The 17,657-nt window shown below is 43.0% G+C and overlaps 1 protein-coding gene across 1 annotated transcript in view; it reads right to left on the bottom strand.

The window, feature by feature from the left end:
* Positions 1-17,657, bottom strand: part of LOC147672121 (ribokinase-like) — a 518,130-nt gene that overhangs the window by 140,863 nt on the left and 359,610 nt on the right. The window contains exon 7 of the mRNA XM_086948020.1: positions 12,801-12,989. Within this exon, the coding sequence (XP_086804146.1) occupies positions 12,801-12,989 (189 nt within the window). The remainder of the gene's footprint in view (positions 1-12,800; positions 12,990-17,657) is intronic.

Below are 17,657 nucleotides of genomic sequence, written 5' to 3' on the forward strand. Positions count from 1 at the left end.
ACTTTCAGCTCATCCAGAGGTTCAAATGTATAAAAAAGTTTCGGAACTGTGATTCTGAGTGCACTGAGGGCATGGTCCGGTGGTTTTGGGATAGGTATACACAAAAGGAGGTAAGGCGAATATCAGTCGCAAAATGTTACGAATATATGTAGTTACGATAGCAGCACAAATACTTTATTAAAACTGCTGGTATGAAATCTCAGTTGGTTAATGATATCACTGCACATCTGTGTGCATAAGAAGCCACTCACAGAACTGAATCCTGGTTGGTGTACTGGGAAGTGACGTGTATGTATAGTGCTAAGAGATTCTAGCCTGCAAATGAAAGCACTGTGAAGTCATTACTTCAAAATCGTATGACACACCTGGCAACAACGTGGGCTGATTTGGGTCAATCAATTATATAATCGGGATTTAATTCTACCCTTTGCACAGGCTGGTATTATTTTTGATTTTCCCTCATCTTTTTGCTCTAAATATTCCCTCCTAACACAAGCTATCCAATCTGCCTCCCTGACTTTTAGACCACCTCCTTTAAACAGCTCTATCGATTCTACTCATACTGTTAAACTGCATTCTCTGTTGCTTGCTCATTCTAAAGCTTCTACCATTTACAGATTTTTACATACTTCATCCACACCAAGAGCCAAAACTCAGACAGAATTATTGTGGGAAAGGGACTTTGACACCTCCTGGAATGTTGACGTCTGGGATAAAATTTGGCTTAAACTTAGGAAATCTTCCAGGGCTGCAAACACGACACAAACGCTCTTCTTTATCTATAACAGACTTCTATTCTCCCCTCTTACTCTCCACTCATTCCACGCTGATGTCTCACATGAATGTTGGTCCTGTTCAGCCCAACATGCTGATTTATTCCATTTACTCTTTAATTGTAAATTTGTTCGCCCTTTTTGGGAAAAAGTGTGGAATCAACTAAACTTGATTTTTCAGACCACTCATCCCTTTTCTACGTTACATATTTTTTTAGGTAGCTTATCCTCCATCTGGGAACATTCTAAATTCAATGTCAAAATAATTGATCTCCTAATAGCAGTAGCCTTCCAGCAAATAACGAGAAACTGGAAAGATTTCACTATACTCTCATATCAAGCATGGTGGTATGCAGTCTGTTATAATCACCGGCTAGACACTACATTTGTCTATCCATCACATTTGGCATCCAAGCACTCTGATTTATGGGCTCCGGTCATTTTATTCATTAATGCTCATGCTAAATGCTCTACTACCCCTAGACCTCTGCAGCAAGAAGTTACTAAACCTCCATGACTTCCTTTGTGTTAATTTATATTTCTATTTATACCTTCATTTGTACAATATTGCTTATGTTATCATTATTTTTGACTGTATTTGCATTTTTTATTTGTTATGTTTATACGCTGTTTATTTTCTAAACCCACTTGTTACATTGTATATGAACCTACTGCCTTCATTCTTTTTATTTTCTGCACGTTGTTGTAATTCTTTTTTCCTAATAAACTTTTTCAGAACTCAAAATCGTATGACACACAGTAGAAGACAGGCTGTACAAAATGTGCAAAGATATTAAGGGAAACAGTTACTGAAGTGTGACGCAACGTAATACAGCAACCAAAGTTGGTGTGCTGTGTTGCATTAAAGGGAGAGTGAAAAACAGCAGCATATCGACTAAGATACGGCACAGGTTTTCTTATGCTCAGCGGCGGTGCATTTGAGGCTGCTCTGCACCATTTTGCAAGGGTGTATACGTTCTATGAAGCATAGGTTTTGTGAAAGGTATCCTTTCAGTACAAAAACGATGCTTTAATCCTCTTCCCACTTTGTGCATGTGGTGAACAGTGTAACACGCATACAAAGTTTGAAAAGTACGGAAAAATTAAAAAAATGTCTTCTATGTTAAGCCTTTCTTGAGGAGGCGAAAGGATTTGCATTAAAACCCATGGGTGATTGCATGGGAATGTCCATGTATAAAACATGGAACACATACTTGAGGTAAAGTGGCGCAAAGTGGTAGTAAATCGAAATTCGAGTCTCGGCAATGACGCTGAACTTCCTGTGATCCTGAGCAAATCACTTCACCTCCACGGTCCTAACAAAAATGAACGTGTCCTCATGTAACGCAACTTGTGCTATGTAAAGCGCTCTGATACCCGATACCTTTGCGTCAAATTTGCGCTATATAAAACTCCGTAAAGTACAAGTATATTGTGGGTGATGTAGGGCTCATTGTACTTTAAAGTTCAGATGGCTTTTATCCTTCCACTTGAAGCTGACTGAATGCCTCACAGCTTCATACTCCCAGAATCCCCGAATTTGCACATCTCAAGGGTAACTCCCTCCATCTTTGTATATTGCCTTAGCACTGTGTTCTATGCGGTTCAAAGTGCATAAACACAGACCGCTCCATAGATGGCAAGTATTCAATTGTGCTGCCTCATCTATCCTCACAGGTCTCTCGAACATTGATGAGTCAGTGCAGCTACATGCTTGTTTATGACACCGTTTCAGCCATATTCATACATGAAAACACTTCAAACAAAGACCAGACTGCACTCACACACTTCTGTCCATCAGATAGAACTGGACGCTTAAGCAACCTATAACTCATTTTCTCTTTAAATTCATGCAGAGGCATAACAACAAAGTTCAAGAGCATACCTGTGGTCCTGACGACAGGCTCATGACAAACATGCGCTGTTCCATCTATGGCACATGACGAAGTTGCGTGCTACCCCTTCCCAAATGTGCTCTGGTGCTTTGTTAGGAGTATGAAGCATTGAATGAATCTACTTCAGCACAATACAAATTACTCAAACCATAGTAATGGCATTGCAGAGCCAGCAAATCTCTATTGACATAACCTATCCCTACCTTCTATAAATGTACAGACTTTACTGAGACCCTGATTCTATGGCGTGTTTTAAATTCTGATCCATGAGCAAATTCATGTTTGACAAGAATCCGAATCGTGAGTTGTGCACCGGTGGCCATATTCTGCAATATTCTCATTTCTTCTGACAGATTAAACAGAAAAAGCCTGAGGAGAAGGACCAGGATAAGATGTTAAGAGATAAATGCAGTCATTGGTGTGGTAAGCACGCTTCCACCTATTATAAATAGGCTACCCATTAAATACGCACATTCCAGGGTAGCGTAAATTACTATGCACCCTCATCATCACCTGAATTCTACAAAACTTGGAACTATGGCCTTAGTCTCCAAATCACTCTCTGAGGTTGTACCATGATGAGATTGATAGAGGTACACCATATACAATGTATTCGTTTCAGTTTGGGGTAACCAACCCATGGAGAGTGGCCATTTTTTTACCTGCTGTAACCTCATAGCCTCTAATAAATCTCCACCTCTGTCTTTGCCCTGATAATACAATTACATATTATAACAAGAGGAGTGTGTGTGTGTCTGTTTGTCTGCCTGCCTGCCTACCTGTGTTTTACTGGATCCTTCTATTCTGTCCATTTTCCTGCAGTGCTCAGCTCTGTCTTTGTTTCTGCATTATGATAAAATGATAGAGGATAGCTAAATAGATAAACAAGGTCAAGCATAGGTATTGATGCCACACGATCGCCTGGTATGTCAAATGCCCAGCCTACTGTACCATTGTGCACCATGCTCGGGCGGACATTTACACCCTGGTGGATAGTCAGCAGATCCGCCAGGGGGAGGGGCGGGGGGAAAGGGTAAGCACATGGCCTCTGCCACTCAGACAGATGACCTCTTTACTTAGAAACCCTCTCCTGCCTGCCTGGCATTTCTGTGCTGGGGGAGAAGCTTCTATAGCAGGACCCCCTTCAAACCACTGCAAGTTTGCTGAGTGGACACCATTTTTGAAGCATCCACTCGGCACAATTATTTGTATTGAGAAAATAAGCTCTAAAAGCAGGTTTGTTTCCTCAATATGAAACATGGTTGGCCTGACACACACGGAGCTCTCTCCCTGCTTGCGGAGGCCATGCAATGTTTTCCCTGTCTGTACTCACCACGCCATGGCTTCGCTGTGTCCGTTCGCTTTTGTTGCTTTCTCTATTTGGAATGCACTCCACCTTGGCCAATGCAAACTAGAGGCTCTTGCAATTGATCTATTTTCTTAGCGACCTTCATATCCTTGCTGCTGTAAGTCAGTTCAGTGCCAAGATTCTCACAGATTTTTTATGCACTTTATAGGTAACAACTTAACTCAGCTCATATCTTGCATTTGAATAGGTTTCAGTATATTTAGTGGGTGCCCTCAGGCACTTAATGCAATACTGGTGTCAATTTTAGAATAAATCGACTGTAAACGACGGGCTGTGGCTCTTGTCCTTTGCTGATGGAGCATCATCACCTATGGGATAGCTCAGATGTCTGCAGCCTGACCTATGGGTAGACTGGGAGATAGCTCAGATGTCTGCAGCCTGACCTATGGGTAGACTGGGAGATAGCTCAGATGTCTGCAGCCTGACCTATGGGTAGAGTGGAAGATAGCTCAGATGTCTGCAGCCTGACCTATGGGGAACTGGGAGATAGCTCAGTTGTCTGCAGCCTGACCTATGGGTAGACTGGGAGATAGCTCAGATGTCTGCAGCCTGACCTATGGGTAGACTAGGAGATAGCTCAGATGTCTGCAGCCTGACCTATGGGTAGACTGGGAGATAGCTCAGATGTCTGCAGCCTGACCTATGGGTAGAGTGGAAGATAGCTCAGATGTCTGCAGCCTGACCTATGGGGAACTGGGAGATAGCTCAGTTGTCTGCAGCCTGACCTATGGATAGACTGGGAGATAGCTCAGATGTCTGCAGCCTGACCTATGGGTAGACTGAGAGATAGCTCAGATGTCTGCAGCCTGACCTATGGGTAGACTGGGAGATAGCTCAGATGTCTGCAGCCTGACCTATGGGTAGACTGGGAGATAGCTCAGATGGGTGAAGCCTGAACATATAATTTACGTCTAACCAGAGGCATAGCTCAGGTGATGTCACTGCACTACACTGATTGGGGTGGATATCCTGCTTATACTGGTCCCTTTCAGATGTACAACTTGTAATTGTATAAGCAGGAATTCTCTATATGGACCTTGTATCTTTGTGTTATGAAACTAATAAATAGATTCCAAAAAAATAAACCAGAGGCGTAACTCTGCCATTTACAGCAAAGCCTCGATGATCGATTTCTCAAAGTGCATCGAGAGACAGATGTAAAATTTAATTTAAGGCATGCCTTGTGTGTTTTTTCTACCGGATGTTGTCTATGCAGAGGCAGTGCCCCAGCACCCCCTCGGGGAGGCATTGCATCACTGTGTTCTGCCTCTTCAACGAGCTGTAGTTTGGCAGCCAAATGCTTATAAAACCTTATTCCGATGTTAAGCTAAGCATGGGTTTGTCAAAAGCAGCATAACACTGATTTTGGGTATAACAGGTTTCCAATGCACCAGCATTGCACAATGAACACCGCTACGTTGTGCAATAGGCGTTCTAATATTACAATGACCGACTTGTAACATGTTGTCTGCCTGGAGTTTCGCTTGTGCCCCATTCAATGTTGTCCCATTGTCTTCGCAGGCCAGGCTAATTTCTATACGTACCATGCACATTTACATGCATCCATTATAGAGGATATGGGCATTCTTCTCAAAGGAACTTAGGAGAAATTCGTAACAAATGCTGCATTCTACAATGCACATTACCGGCTGCAGTATTTGAAGTGACACTAAAATTGTAATGGATTTGACAATTTATGTCAGAGAGGCTTCAGTTACAATATATGCTATTGAGAGGTACCATTTATGTTTATGTTGCAGGGCATTGCCCATGAGCCACACATTCTATGTTTTCTGGAGCTTGAAAGAATACTTGTATCCTTGGCATGCTCGAGCCTTTTTGCCAGTTTTCTCAGCCTGATGGCTTCCTGCTTGGATTGTCCTCAGTCATCTCATACGAGAAGTGCTCAATGTGGGGGCAAACAGCAACTAGTCCATTTTGATATAGGATAGGACAGGAGGAATAGAAGATGCATAAGGAATCTCTCATACACCCATAATCAGGAGTACTAACCCACTGTGCTCAATATTCCAAGACCTGAAAACTCGTGCACCCTCAAACAAGCATATATTGCAACATACCGACGAGGAGAGTTTAAATGCGCCTTTGGTCAAACAGTCAAGCAGTAGCTCATTCCGAGGAAGGAGTTAAACATCTTTCATGAGCTCACTGTCATTTTACAGACGGAACTGGCAAAAAGGGGTCCCTGTTTTAAATTAGCTTTGATAAAAACTGGTTCTAAAGTGCTTTGTATTGAAATCTATAGAAAGTGCTTTTTAGTCGTCATATCACTCCTTTTCCCTTATGATGTTCTCCATCAACAGCCTCAAAATATTGCACAATCCAGTGCAACATGTCTGTTGTCATCGTATTAGGTTTGATCAGTATATTTAAAATTAATAATTTATCACCCTATTCTCCTGTTTTGCCTCTAAGGATATATCTGCCCCATGAAATGTTGGCTCAGCCTCCATTGGCTGATCTGTTAGCCCCCTCCTCCCCCCGAGTGGGTGGTTCGGGTCTAGTTGCGCCCGTGTTATTAGTAGGAGGCTAGACCGATTTATATTGCATTTTTCACTCTGCATGCTATCGGCCATTGCATCATTGGGGAGAGGAGTTGGCCTAACAACTAGGGTGGTTGACCTCCAAGCTGGGGAACCAGGTTCAAGTCTCAGCAAGAACGCTCAACATCCTGTGATTCTAGGGTAAATCACTTAATCTCAATGTGTCAAACAGAAATGAATGTGTTTTAATGTAAAACAACTGGTGCTCGTGTAGAGCGCTCTGATACGCGATACCCTCGGGTCAAGTTCGCGCTATAGAAAATTCTGTAAAATAGAAAAAAAATGTTTTAAAATCATTGGAGCCTCCTACTTTGAGTCAATGAGAATCTGTCTGAGAGGAAGAGGTTAGGACGACAGGGGAGGGGGAGCAGACAGAGATCACCTATGGATGGAACATGTTACAGAAAAGAACCAGGGAGCACAAGTTGCCTGTTTAAGAAAGGATTGAGAAAGACCCCTCAGTCACATGATGGAAGCTACTGAGAGATGGTCCAGCGGCAATTCAGTTTATCCCTTTAATGCTGATGCTGCAACGAGGAAGAGGAGTGTGGCTCACTGATTAGAGCGGCAGACCCTGATGCAGAGGTCTCGCCCGGGACCAGGGTTCAATTCCCGACGCGGCAGGGTCCTGAGCCCAAAATGTCCACGGACTCGATAATTCTTGCCTCGGTGCCTATTCTAATCATGGGTCTCACTCTGCAACTCTGGGCAATAGCTTGCTTAATCTCCACTACGGCTGCCCACCCGCTGCGGGATGCCTGGCTTTCACCTTGGGGATGCCCAGTAGGGGTTATCTCACAGGGAAAAAGCCAGGACGGGTTCCCAAGGCAAGCGCCTTGATGCCTTCGGGTGATACGTGCGCTATATAAGTCGCAATACAATACAACTAACAAAGCATTAAGTAAAAACAAAGGTGTACTTTATTCCTGACAGCAAATCACGTATATCTGTGTCAGCGATACAATCTTTGTTCTTTTGGAAGAAGGAAGATAAAATGAGACGGGAAAACGCTCTCAGAGCATTTGAAAGCCAAGTCCAAAAACCACAAGCCTGCAGGGCTAATGATTCACAAGGTTGAAACTGTACCACCACTGTATGAAACACTGGCTTCGGTGCCAAGGCTTACTGGGAACTAGATCGGAGGGCGGGAGACGACACCTTCCAGCTGCACGCTGTGGTTAAATATTTGTAATCATATCTGCACATCAGCAAATCTCTCCAGATATCAAAACATTGTTTGAAAGGCCTGTAATCCTATCCTCTGAGTAGGGTTTGCAATTCATAAAAGGCCACCCCACTATGTTTCTAGAAATGACATCTGTGATTGTGGTGTTTGAAACCCAAGTACAGCAGAAATGTCCTCCATTTGCCTACCTCCTGTTCTTCCCCGTGGCAAAATCCCTAGCTATGAACAGTTTATTTAAGTTTAAATCTCATGTGTTCTTTCCTCTTCCCATAGTAAATGGATCTATCTTCAATAAACCAGGTCCTCTTTCAAAGACAACTGTATCCAGTACCTTTTGAAATGATCAATAGGGATCCATTTATTTCACCTGCTTTAATCAAATACAACATCAAGAGCATGAACGTTCATTTTGTTCCTCTCCCATCTTCTTACCTGTTGGTATCAAATGTCTTCCTCAAAACAAACTTTTGATGGCTGCAGTATAAAGGCCAGGCCACTTTCACAACACCAGCACAACCCCCTAGAAATCGAACTGACCAAACACGAGGCTTCTCTAAAAAACAAGCCTTGCAGTTTATTTTGGTTTTGTTCTTCGTTGTGGCAAATTTACTATTCATTAAATGTATGTTTGCACTGTGTGCCGCCTCTTTGGTGACATGTTATTTAATCCATTTGAAAAGTGCAATGTTCGCCCCAAGGCATCTTAGTGCTTAGGAATAAAGCAAGAAACTAGACAGCAGTAGTTACAAACATACCCTAAACAGCACTCCATCATAATGGAATGCTTCCTCTGTTTAGATGTAAGAATCTGACTGGGGCTCATGTGATTGTGGGAGGGACGCGGGGGACATCATTATGAGTTTCTGCTGGTACACTGGTTTGTAGGACACCTCTGCGGTCTTGGCACTGACTCTGTATTATGACTCCATGAAGATTAGTCCCAGGACACAGGGGGCCCAATGGATTTAGTAACATAGTCCTGTCCATGGTTACAGAGCAGAAATTGACTCCGGAGGGAAGATCTTGAGAGTAGGTCAGCACCACTGCAGACCCCACATTAGCAAGGATGCCACCGTGCTGGCTGTCACAAGTAATTCAACATTATAGTTGTAGATGCTAGGGTGCTCACAGACTGTGAACAAGCAAGCTGCATGAAGGAAATGAGACACAGTGCCCTACATCTGGGCCAGAAGCTGTGTCTGTCACAGACACAGTAGTACTACAGAATAAATAGTTTCACGTGTACACACGGATAACCATTGTGTCATGATGATTACCGTATAATATTATCCAATGAGGCTATTAAGGGAAAACCAATATCCTCAATGGAAACTCATAAGACATTTGTATTATAATTTATTGAAGGGCACTAGTTTAAATAGCAGGTCTACTACTGACCTTCGATTGGTTGCCATCACATCCTACTATCTTATTGGGCACTAGTTTAAATAGCAGGTCCATTACTGAACTCCTGTTGGTTGCCATCACATCCTACTATCTTATTGGGCACTAGTTTAAATAGCAGGTCGACTACTGAAATCCTAATTGTTGCCATCTCATCATTCTATCTTATTGAGCACTAGTTTAAATAGCAAGTCTACTACTGAACATCTATTGGTTGCCATCCCATCCTACTATCTTATTGGGCACTAGTTTAAATAGCAGGTCCACTACTGAAATCCTAATGGTTGTCATCACATCCTTCTATCTTATTGCAGTCACACTGAGGTAAGGTTTGGTTGAGTTCTGTTGTGTTGTGTTGTATACACACTGGAGTGATGGCTTTGCAGCAGATGGCAAAAGTGAAGAGCAAGAAGTTAACCTAGGACCAAATGTACAAGTGTACAATACTCTAAACGCTAACCAAGACATACAAGGCAATGGTGTCAAGCACTATGAATGTGGCTTAATGTTCATACAAAACATCTACCTCTACATCTACATCTACAAATTACAAAACATGACCTAATTAGTATCAGTTTAAATATAGCACATAAGTTGTACTACCTGTATGACACTGCTCTTGCCTAAGGGTTAGAGTTATAGGGTGTCAACAGTACCCAGTGGATCTGACATCAAGGGAGAAGCCATAACGTTTGAGGTTTCTACTGCTCGTGTCAGGGCCAGTCAAGCCTACCCATCTCATTAGGTCATGTTTTGTAGATTGTAGTTTTTTACTAGGTCCTGAAGAATCGCAGTCAATGTACTAGAAGCGAGAAACATGTTGACCACACAATTTGCACTTTAGCCCTGGTCCACTCTGGGAAACCATAGTCCCCATGAGCACGGGCTATCCTTGAATTACTTGTGGCAGAGGACCACCAGAATAAAATTGCTTTCCGGTACCTTGTGCCACATTTTATCCTCACCCACACTATCTACTCTGTCCTGGCCCCTCACCCCCACTTCACCCATAGGCAGTTGGATAAAAGATCTCCGATAAAGAGCCCCTCTTTGAGGTGAGCCCGTTGGGCATTGCACCGCCTGCCCAACGAGGAGCATTGCCGATGATGAAGCATGACACTCGCAAGGGTGTGTGAGGCCATTATATCCAACAAATTGGATACCCAGGGGTTGTCCTCCATTGAGCACTAACCCTTTTTCCCTAGTGACCCTTTCCTTCTTCCTTCCCTAATGAACAACACAGTCATCTCTTTTGTTGTCTCTATGGAAGTGCCTTCCCAGGGTGTTGTTGTGGTTTGAGAGTCTGCCATTTATTGCAGTATTACCCTTTTACCTGTGTTTGGTACTCTTTTGTAACATGCACACGTCACTTTTCTTTTGTAACACATTGTTTGCTACGTCTTACATTTTGTTTGCTTTCCATACTTGCACAAATGCCACCATTGCCTACGTAACGTTTGTTCTTGTGTTTGAGTGTCATCCATTTATTGCAGTATTATACCACTACTTGTACTTTACACGCTTTTGTAACCTGCACACATGTCACTTTTTCCTCCTGTAATGCACCGTTTGCTACCTCTTGTATTTTGTTTGCTCACGATTGTCACTTTTGCCTCATGTAATGTAACGTTTGCTTTTGTAATTTGTTCACTTGTAATGTTCTCATGTATCAGTCTGTTCCTATTGTGAAGGCGCTCTGACACCTTCGGGTAAAGTCAGCGCTATATAAAAACCGCATAAATAAATAAATAAATAAATACATAAATACATAAATAAATAAATGTTGGCTCCAGTATCATACTAACCTAAGCAAGTGTGCAGAGGGTATTCCACGAGAATATGGTTTCAAAAATATTGAGAGACACAAATATTGTGTTAAAATAATAGTTATGTCACACATATTGTGGAACAGAACGTTGATTGTAAGAATATCATTATTGTGAGACTTTTATATACATTTTCAAATCACATTTCCACATAATATCGTTTGTCAAATATTTAGTTGAGTTTTCTTAGTTTTTGTGTTATAAGTGGTTATTATTTTAATGTTACGTCGGTTTAATTGTTTTTAGTGTGTTTTTCTTTTCTTTGATTCAGAAATATATTTTACGTTTTTCTTTTATTACACTTTATTGGCAGATTGTTGAGTTTATAGGGGAAAAGGTTGGGAAGTTTTTAAAATATATTATGTTTTAATTGATTGTAATTTTTTATACTTTTTAGTTTGCTAATGTGATACTTATGTTAAAGTTTGTTTAAATTATTTAACAGATACTTTTAAAAAGATGGTAATTTGTGTATTTGTTAGCAGGTTACTTTGATAAAGTTGTTAATTATTTAATTGTTTTAATCATTTGGATACTAATTCATTATATGATGTTCAATGTTTATGTTTAATATTTTTTAGTTTTATTTGTTTTAAATAATGTGCATTGTTATTTTGTCAGTTATATTATAATGTGTTTTTGTTGTTGGAATTATAGAGTATTAGGGTTGGAATATTTTGAAATCTATTTTTCATATTTGTGTAGATGATTTTATGTATAATTTTATATGTTTTGTGTTTTTAGTTTTTGAAAATGTATAAACATTATATAATGTTAAAAAATTGTTTTAAATATGTACATGTACAAATCTTTTATGTTTATTTAGTATACATTTATGTAAATTATTTTGTATTACTTCATTAAATTAAATCTGAACTTTATAAAGTTTAACATTTTTCCTACTATGGCTTATGCTGGATTGGGAGTAGTAGTTCTAACCCATCTAAAATTCATCACTTTCCCCATTGTTGCTTACGTTTGAGTGGGAATAGTATACCTAACCCCTCTAAAGTCCGCCACCTGCCCTACTGTTGCTTTTGTAGGAGCCGGAACAATAAATCTGACCCCTTCAAAGTTCAACACTTTCCCTACATTGGAGTCGAGGTTCTGTGGTCTGGGCAAGTCTTGGGGGCGGAGTCATCGCAAGGCCAGTGGCAGAGGGAGTTGTTGCACTGTTGTCAGTGCACAAGTCAGTTTGGACGGCCATCTCAAGCCGGCCAAATCGGCATACACACTGAGCTGCCTCCAACCCAGCTGCGTTGCTGGGTTGGAGACAGCAAAGGACAGACTACCAGTCTCAATGGGAGTGCAAATTCCCAGGGCTCAGGCCAATCGCGACGCTGCTTTCAAACATGAAAGCAGCGTCAGGATTGGCCGCACGGGAGCATGTGCTGCAGTGAGGACATGGAAAAGAGCATTGAGCAGTAGGCGGAAGGTACATTCTTTTTTTTTGTTTGTTTAATGTTTATTTGTTGTCTGTTTCCCCACCCTCCCCGACACCTTCCTGTTGCCTGTCATCCCCCCAGGCCCCCACCGGCCCGACACTCCGCCCGCACACCAGCTGCTACTGATATTTGGGCTGTGTTGGGTCTGTGCAAGGAGCTCTTTCTCAATATTTTCCATTGCCTGATACTGAGTGGTGTGTCCTGATGGAGAGTGTCAGTGTCACACCACAAGAGATTTGTATCGACCGCTATCAAACGAGCTGGTTGATTAGTCACCGTACAACCGCGTGAAAAACATTTTTTTAAAGGTCCAACTGTAGAGTTTTTGAAAAACATACCGTGGTATCTACAGCTTTGACCTTTTCAGCAGGAACATGCTTTGGAGAGGAGTCTTCTGTGGACAGCAGCACACACCCTGCAGCTCCCAGGGTCACAATGACCAGTTTACAGCCTCGTTTTAACAGTACTGTGGCGGCTTCCTCTGCATCCTTTGGGCTGTTGACTGAAACCCCTGTTAAGATTTCTGCCTGCAGAAAAAAGGCAAACCATTATTGTACACTGGTTCACGAGCTTCCAACAAAATTACTGATGTGACCATTTAGACTAATTCTGTAGTGGAAAAAGGACGCAAATGGTATTTGCACAAGCACAACTCTTGACTGAGCCAAAGTGCATGCACTTACATTCTGCTTTCACTGAACATCAGGGGTAAAACACAAAATAATTGTGCACACATATGGGATTCAGTGGAATTCAGTGGAGCCATATGCAGCGGGTTGAGAGTAGAGTCTTGTCACGGTCCAGCCCCTGATGGTTGGTCGCATGTGTCACGATAGGCCACTGCTCCAACCTATGCTGAGCACAGCTAAAGAAATATGTGGTGCAACGCTTATCAGTTACTAGCTGCACTGTGTATCTCATTCTAACAAGACATAATTATATCATAGTCAAATGAAATCATGTAGTTCAGTACAGCACCTACCACCACATCTGCCGGGTCAGTAGTACCTCCAATTCCCATTCACTGGTGGGGCAAGATGAGTTTGATTGAAATAAGAAATCACTTGGGAGAACTGTGACCTGCACTCAAAATGCCCCTCTCAGCTGTAACAGATATCTCCCAAACCATTACTACCAAAATGTTCATGAAAAGCAGAGAAAGAGATAGAGGACAATAATGGGAGAGGAGTTGGCCTAACGGCTAGGGCAGTCATCTTCGAATCTAGGGAATTGGATTCGAGTCTTGGCAATGGTGCTAAACATCCTGTGATTCTGGGCAAATCACTTAATCTCCCCATGCCTAACAAAAAAATTAATGTGTCCTCATGTAACGCAACAGGTGCTATGTACAGCACTCTGATATCCGGTACCTTTGAGTCAAGTTTGCGCTATATAAAACTCCGTAAAATAAAAAATAAAAAAATAAATAAAATATATATATATATATAGTATCAAAAAATGAAATATTATGTTAAGCAGAACTTAAGTAATACCATTTAGATTGTCTATAGGTTTCAAATGCTATGCAACTTTATCCATTAGTCAACTTGATTAAGAGTGCACATAGAATACAAAGGAAAAGCCAACATATTTAACAACTGGATACCATCACACATATAGTGAACTTATAATCAAAACCATAGACGAACCACGAATTAGGAATGTTCCTTAGCTTTTAATTACAAACTGCCACCTTCTCCAGTTCAAAGGTGAAAAATATCTATAAAAGTAGGAGAAACATTTCACCCTATAAATAATCCTGCCTCTATCCGTCCTTTAAATTTTGGGTGCAACCACTCTGAGAAACCTTGTACCCATCATTGAGGAGGAGGTAGGATCCCTCATTGCAAGTTGCAGACATGGCTCTCCAGTTTGTCCCTGCCCAGTGGCTATTTTGCCGACATTTTGTTGGACGTGTATTATGTGGCAAAGCTATTTAATACTAGTCCTCCACGAAGGAATGAAGGCAGTCGCCGAATGGATAAGGAACAGCCGTCTGAAGCTGAACACGGACAAGCGGAGGTCCTCATCCTTGGCTCCACCCCTTCAGCCTGGGACGACTCCTGGTGGCCAACAACACAAGGAACAGCCCTGACACCCACGGACCACGCACGCAACCTAGGGGTCATCCTCGACTCCACCCTCTCAATGACTAAGCAGGTCAACGCCGTCTTCTCATCCTGCTTCAACAACCTCCGAATACTCCGCAGGATCTTCGAGTGGATCACCACCGAGACAAGAAGAACAGTCACCCAGGCCCTCGTCACCAGCAGACTGGACTACGGAAACGCACTCTACGCAGGAACGTCGGCCAAGCTCCTGAGATGAATGCACGCATCCAGAACGCCTCAGCAATTCTGATCCTCAACATCCCCCATCGCAGCCACATCACACCCCACCTGAGAGACCTGCACTGGCTCCCTGTCAACAAGAAGATAACCTTCAAGCTCCTCATCCACGCACACAAAGCTCTCCACAAGACCGGCCCAGCATACCTCAACAGACTACTCAGCTTCTACACCCTCACCTGCCAGCACCACTCCGCCAGCCTCGCCCTCGCCACAGTCCGCTGCATCCGAAGAACGACCGCCGGTGGCAGATCCTTCTCCCACCTCGCAGTCCATGACCTGGAACACCCACCCTCCCACTGAGCCTACGACAGACCCAAGACCTACTGGCCTTCAGAAGACTCCACAAGACCTGGCTCTTCGATCATTTGCAGTACACCCCCCCCCCCCCCCCCCAGGGCCTTGGGACCCTCTCGGGTATGTAGTGCGCTTTATAAGTGTCATGATTGATTGATTGATTGATTGATTAAGAGAAATCACCCTTGTGGCAGCTATGACTGAGATCTGAACAATCTTAGGTGAGGGAATCTGGAAAGAGTGACGCTTTTAGATCCCCTTCCTGCTTCACATAAGGTGGAACATGGTGTTTTACTGCAGCAGGAGGTGACATTGGAGGAAAAGTGCTTCACTGGTGTAAATATTTTGTGATTAGTCACACTGAGACACTTTCACTTTCGCCTCCAACATGACAGACAACTTGGCAGTTGCGTGGATAGCCGCAAAGGCTATCTAGGTCTGCCCTAATAAAATCCTTTGGATGTAAGGCTCCAGGCCATGCCGATGACACCCAGCACATCATCAGGCTAGGTAAATATGCCCATTCTCTTAGAAGTTGCTTGGTAATACACCAGCGTATAAGCCACAACTGTTTATCGCTGAATGCCAGCAAAACCGAGGCTTTGCTCTTAACAAGCAACATTAGACAAGGAGATGGCACTCTAGTGCCGCCCTGCATCGGAAGCCCCTCATATCGTGTTGGAAAATCACAATATCTAGGATTGATTCTGTACCAGGAGCCTGAATGTCTATGTTCTGTCTGTGGCTGGTGGCTGCTTTTCGCCCTCTGTCTCTTAAGAAAAAAATCTCTCATTCCTCTTTAGAGACAAACATGCCCATGCAGTTGCAGCCTGCGGTCTGTCTATGATTAATCATTTGAATATTTAGGGCTCTTTCGTCATCTGGCAATACTGCAACAAGTCTATGTTAGAATGGTACCCCAATTCTGCACGTTGGTCCATGTGTCAGAAGTCTGCACGAAATTTCATTGGCTGGCTGTGGGTGTAACTTAACTGTGTCTATTTCACCCACTGAATCTTCTACATACGTGAGACTTTAGAATTAGTTGAGGTCAGTCCAGTCTTCACCCGTGGGCACACTGGGTAGTTGCTTGGAGCCCTCATGAGTATAGGGGCCCTATGCAGACCTGATTTTAACACAGATATTCCGTTAAACATTTTTATTTCTGTCAGTGGTTGTGTAGGCAGGGCCAAGTGCACTGCTTTTCCCGGGGGCCTATAATGCTGTTAAGATATCCCTTATTGAGGTGCTGCAAATATACAATTCCCACTGTGCTGTTTTAGAAAATGGCCGCCAACAATGTGCTCCATACATTAAGAGACAACATTTCGGAGTCCGATTCTTCTGCTGTCCAGCCCCCAAACTGAGGAATAATCTGTCCTTGGGCTTAGAGACACGGAGAACTATCCGGTCTTCTAGCCTTCCTTGAAAACATTTATTTTCTGTTACGATGCTTTTTAGAGATGGTTCTCTGCCTTGTCCTTCCTGCCATCTGAGGCAGCTACCACTTCATAACTAAGCAAAGTAAATAAATAAAATACATTATCAATGTGGCATGATAGTAGGTGAATCTCTGTGCTCTCTAGACTCTGTTGTAATCTGTCGAATTTCATGACACTTTCTCTCCGTCGCACTTTCCTTGTGAACTGTCTCGGAAGACACCCAACTCACCTTCTCTTTCGACAAAACCTCTCAGACCGCCCAATCCACCTTCTCTTCCGGCATGCTGGCAATATCCCGCTGGATGGAAAACAACTACCTCAAGCCGAATGCCGGGAAGACAGAGGTCTTGCTCTTCGGAGATGCCCCACTCCTATGGACACCCCACTGGCGGCCACCGGAACTAGGGAAGGCCCCAACCCCTGCAGCCACAGTCAAGAACCTAGGAGTGTACCTTGAACAGACCCTCACTATGAAAAAGCACGTAACTCACACTGTGGGCTCATGCTTCCAAATATTAGGCCTCTTAAGGAGAGCTTTTCCCTACCTTCCCTACTCCACCAGAAAGACCTTGACTCAGACCTTAGTACTGAGTAAGTTAGACTATTGCAATGCCCTCCTGATCACAGTCACCGAGTCCTCATTAAACCGCCTACAGATGATACAAAACACTGCCGCCCGCCTGATCTTAAATGCCCCCCACAGATCAGCCTCTCTCCCTCCGCTTCACCAACTACATTAGCCGCCCATTCGACAATGTGTGAATTTTAAGATCTGTTGTCTTACCCACAAAGCAATATGGGGAAACGGACCCTCCTATTTGGTAGAAAGGCTTCACCACTACACTCCACATCGTACTCTACGCTCAAGCTCTAAATCTCTTCTCAAAATCCCCATGATAAAAAAGACAAGAACTAGAGGCAAGTCTTTCTCTCACCAAGCCCCACTCATATAGAATCAACTCCCTCTTGCCTTAAGGCAATGCACAGACCATTGGAAATTTAGAAAAACTCTGAAAACTGCTCTGTTCTCAGTCTAGCCCATGGCCGCTGCTCCTGCTGCATTTCCTGATCGTTGAGATACCCTCCAGAGGATAATTCAAGCGCTATA

This window comes from Lissotriton vulgaris, unplaced genomic scaffold (assembly GCF_964263255.1).
Source record: "Lissotriton vulgaris unplaced genomic scaffold, aLisVul1.2 SCAFFOLD_1500, whole genome shotgun sequence".
NCBI lineage: Eukaryota > Metazoa > Chordata > Amphibia > Caudata > Salamandridae > Lissotriton > Lissotriton vulgaris.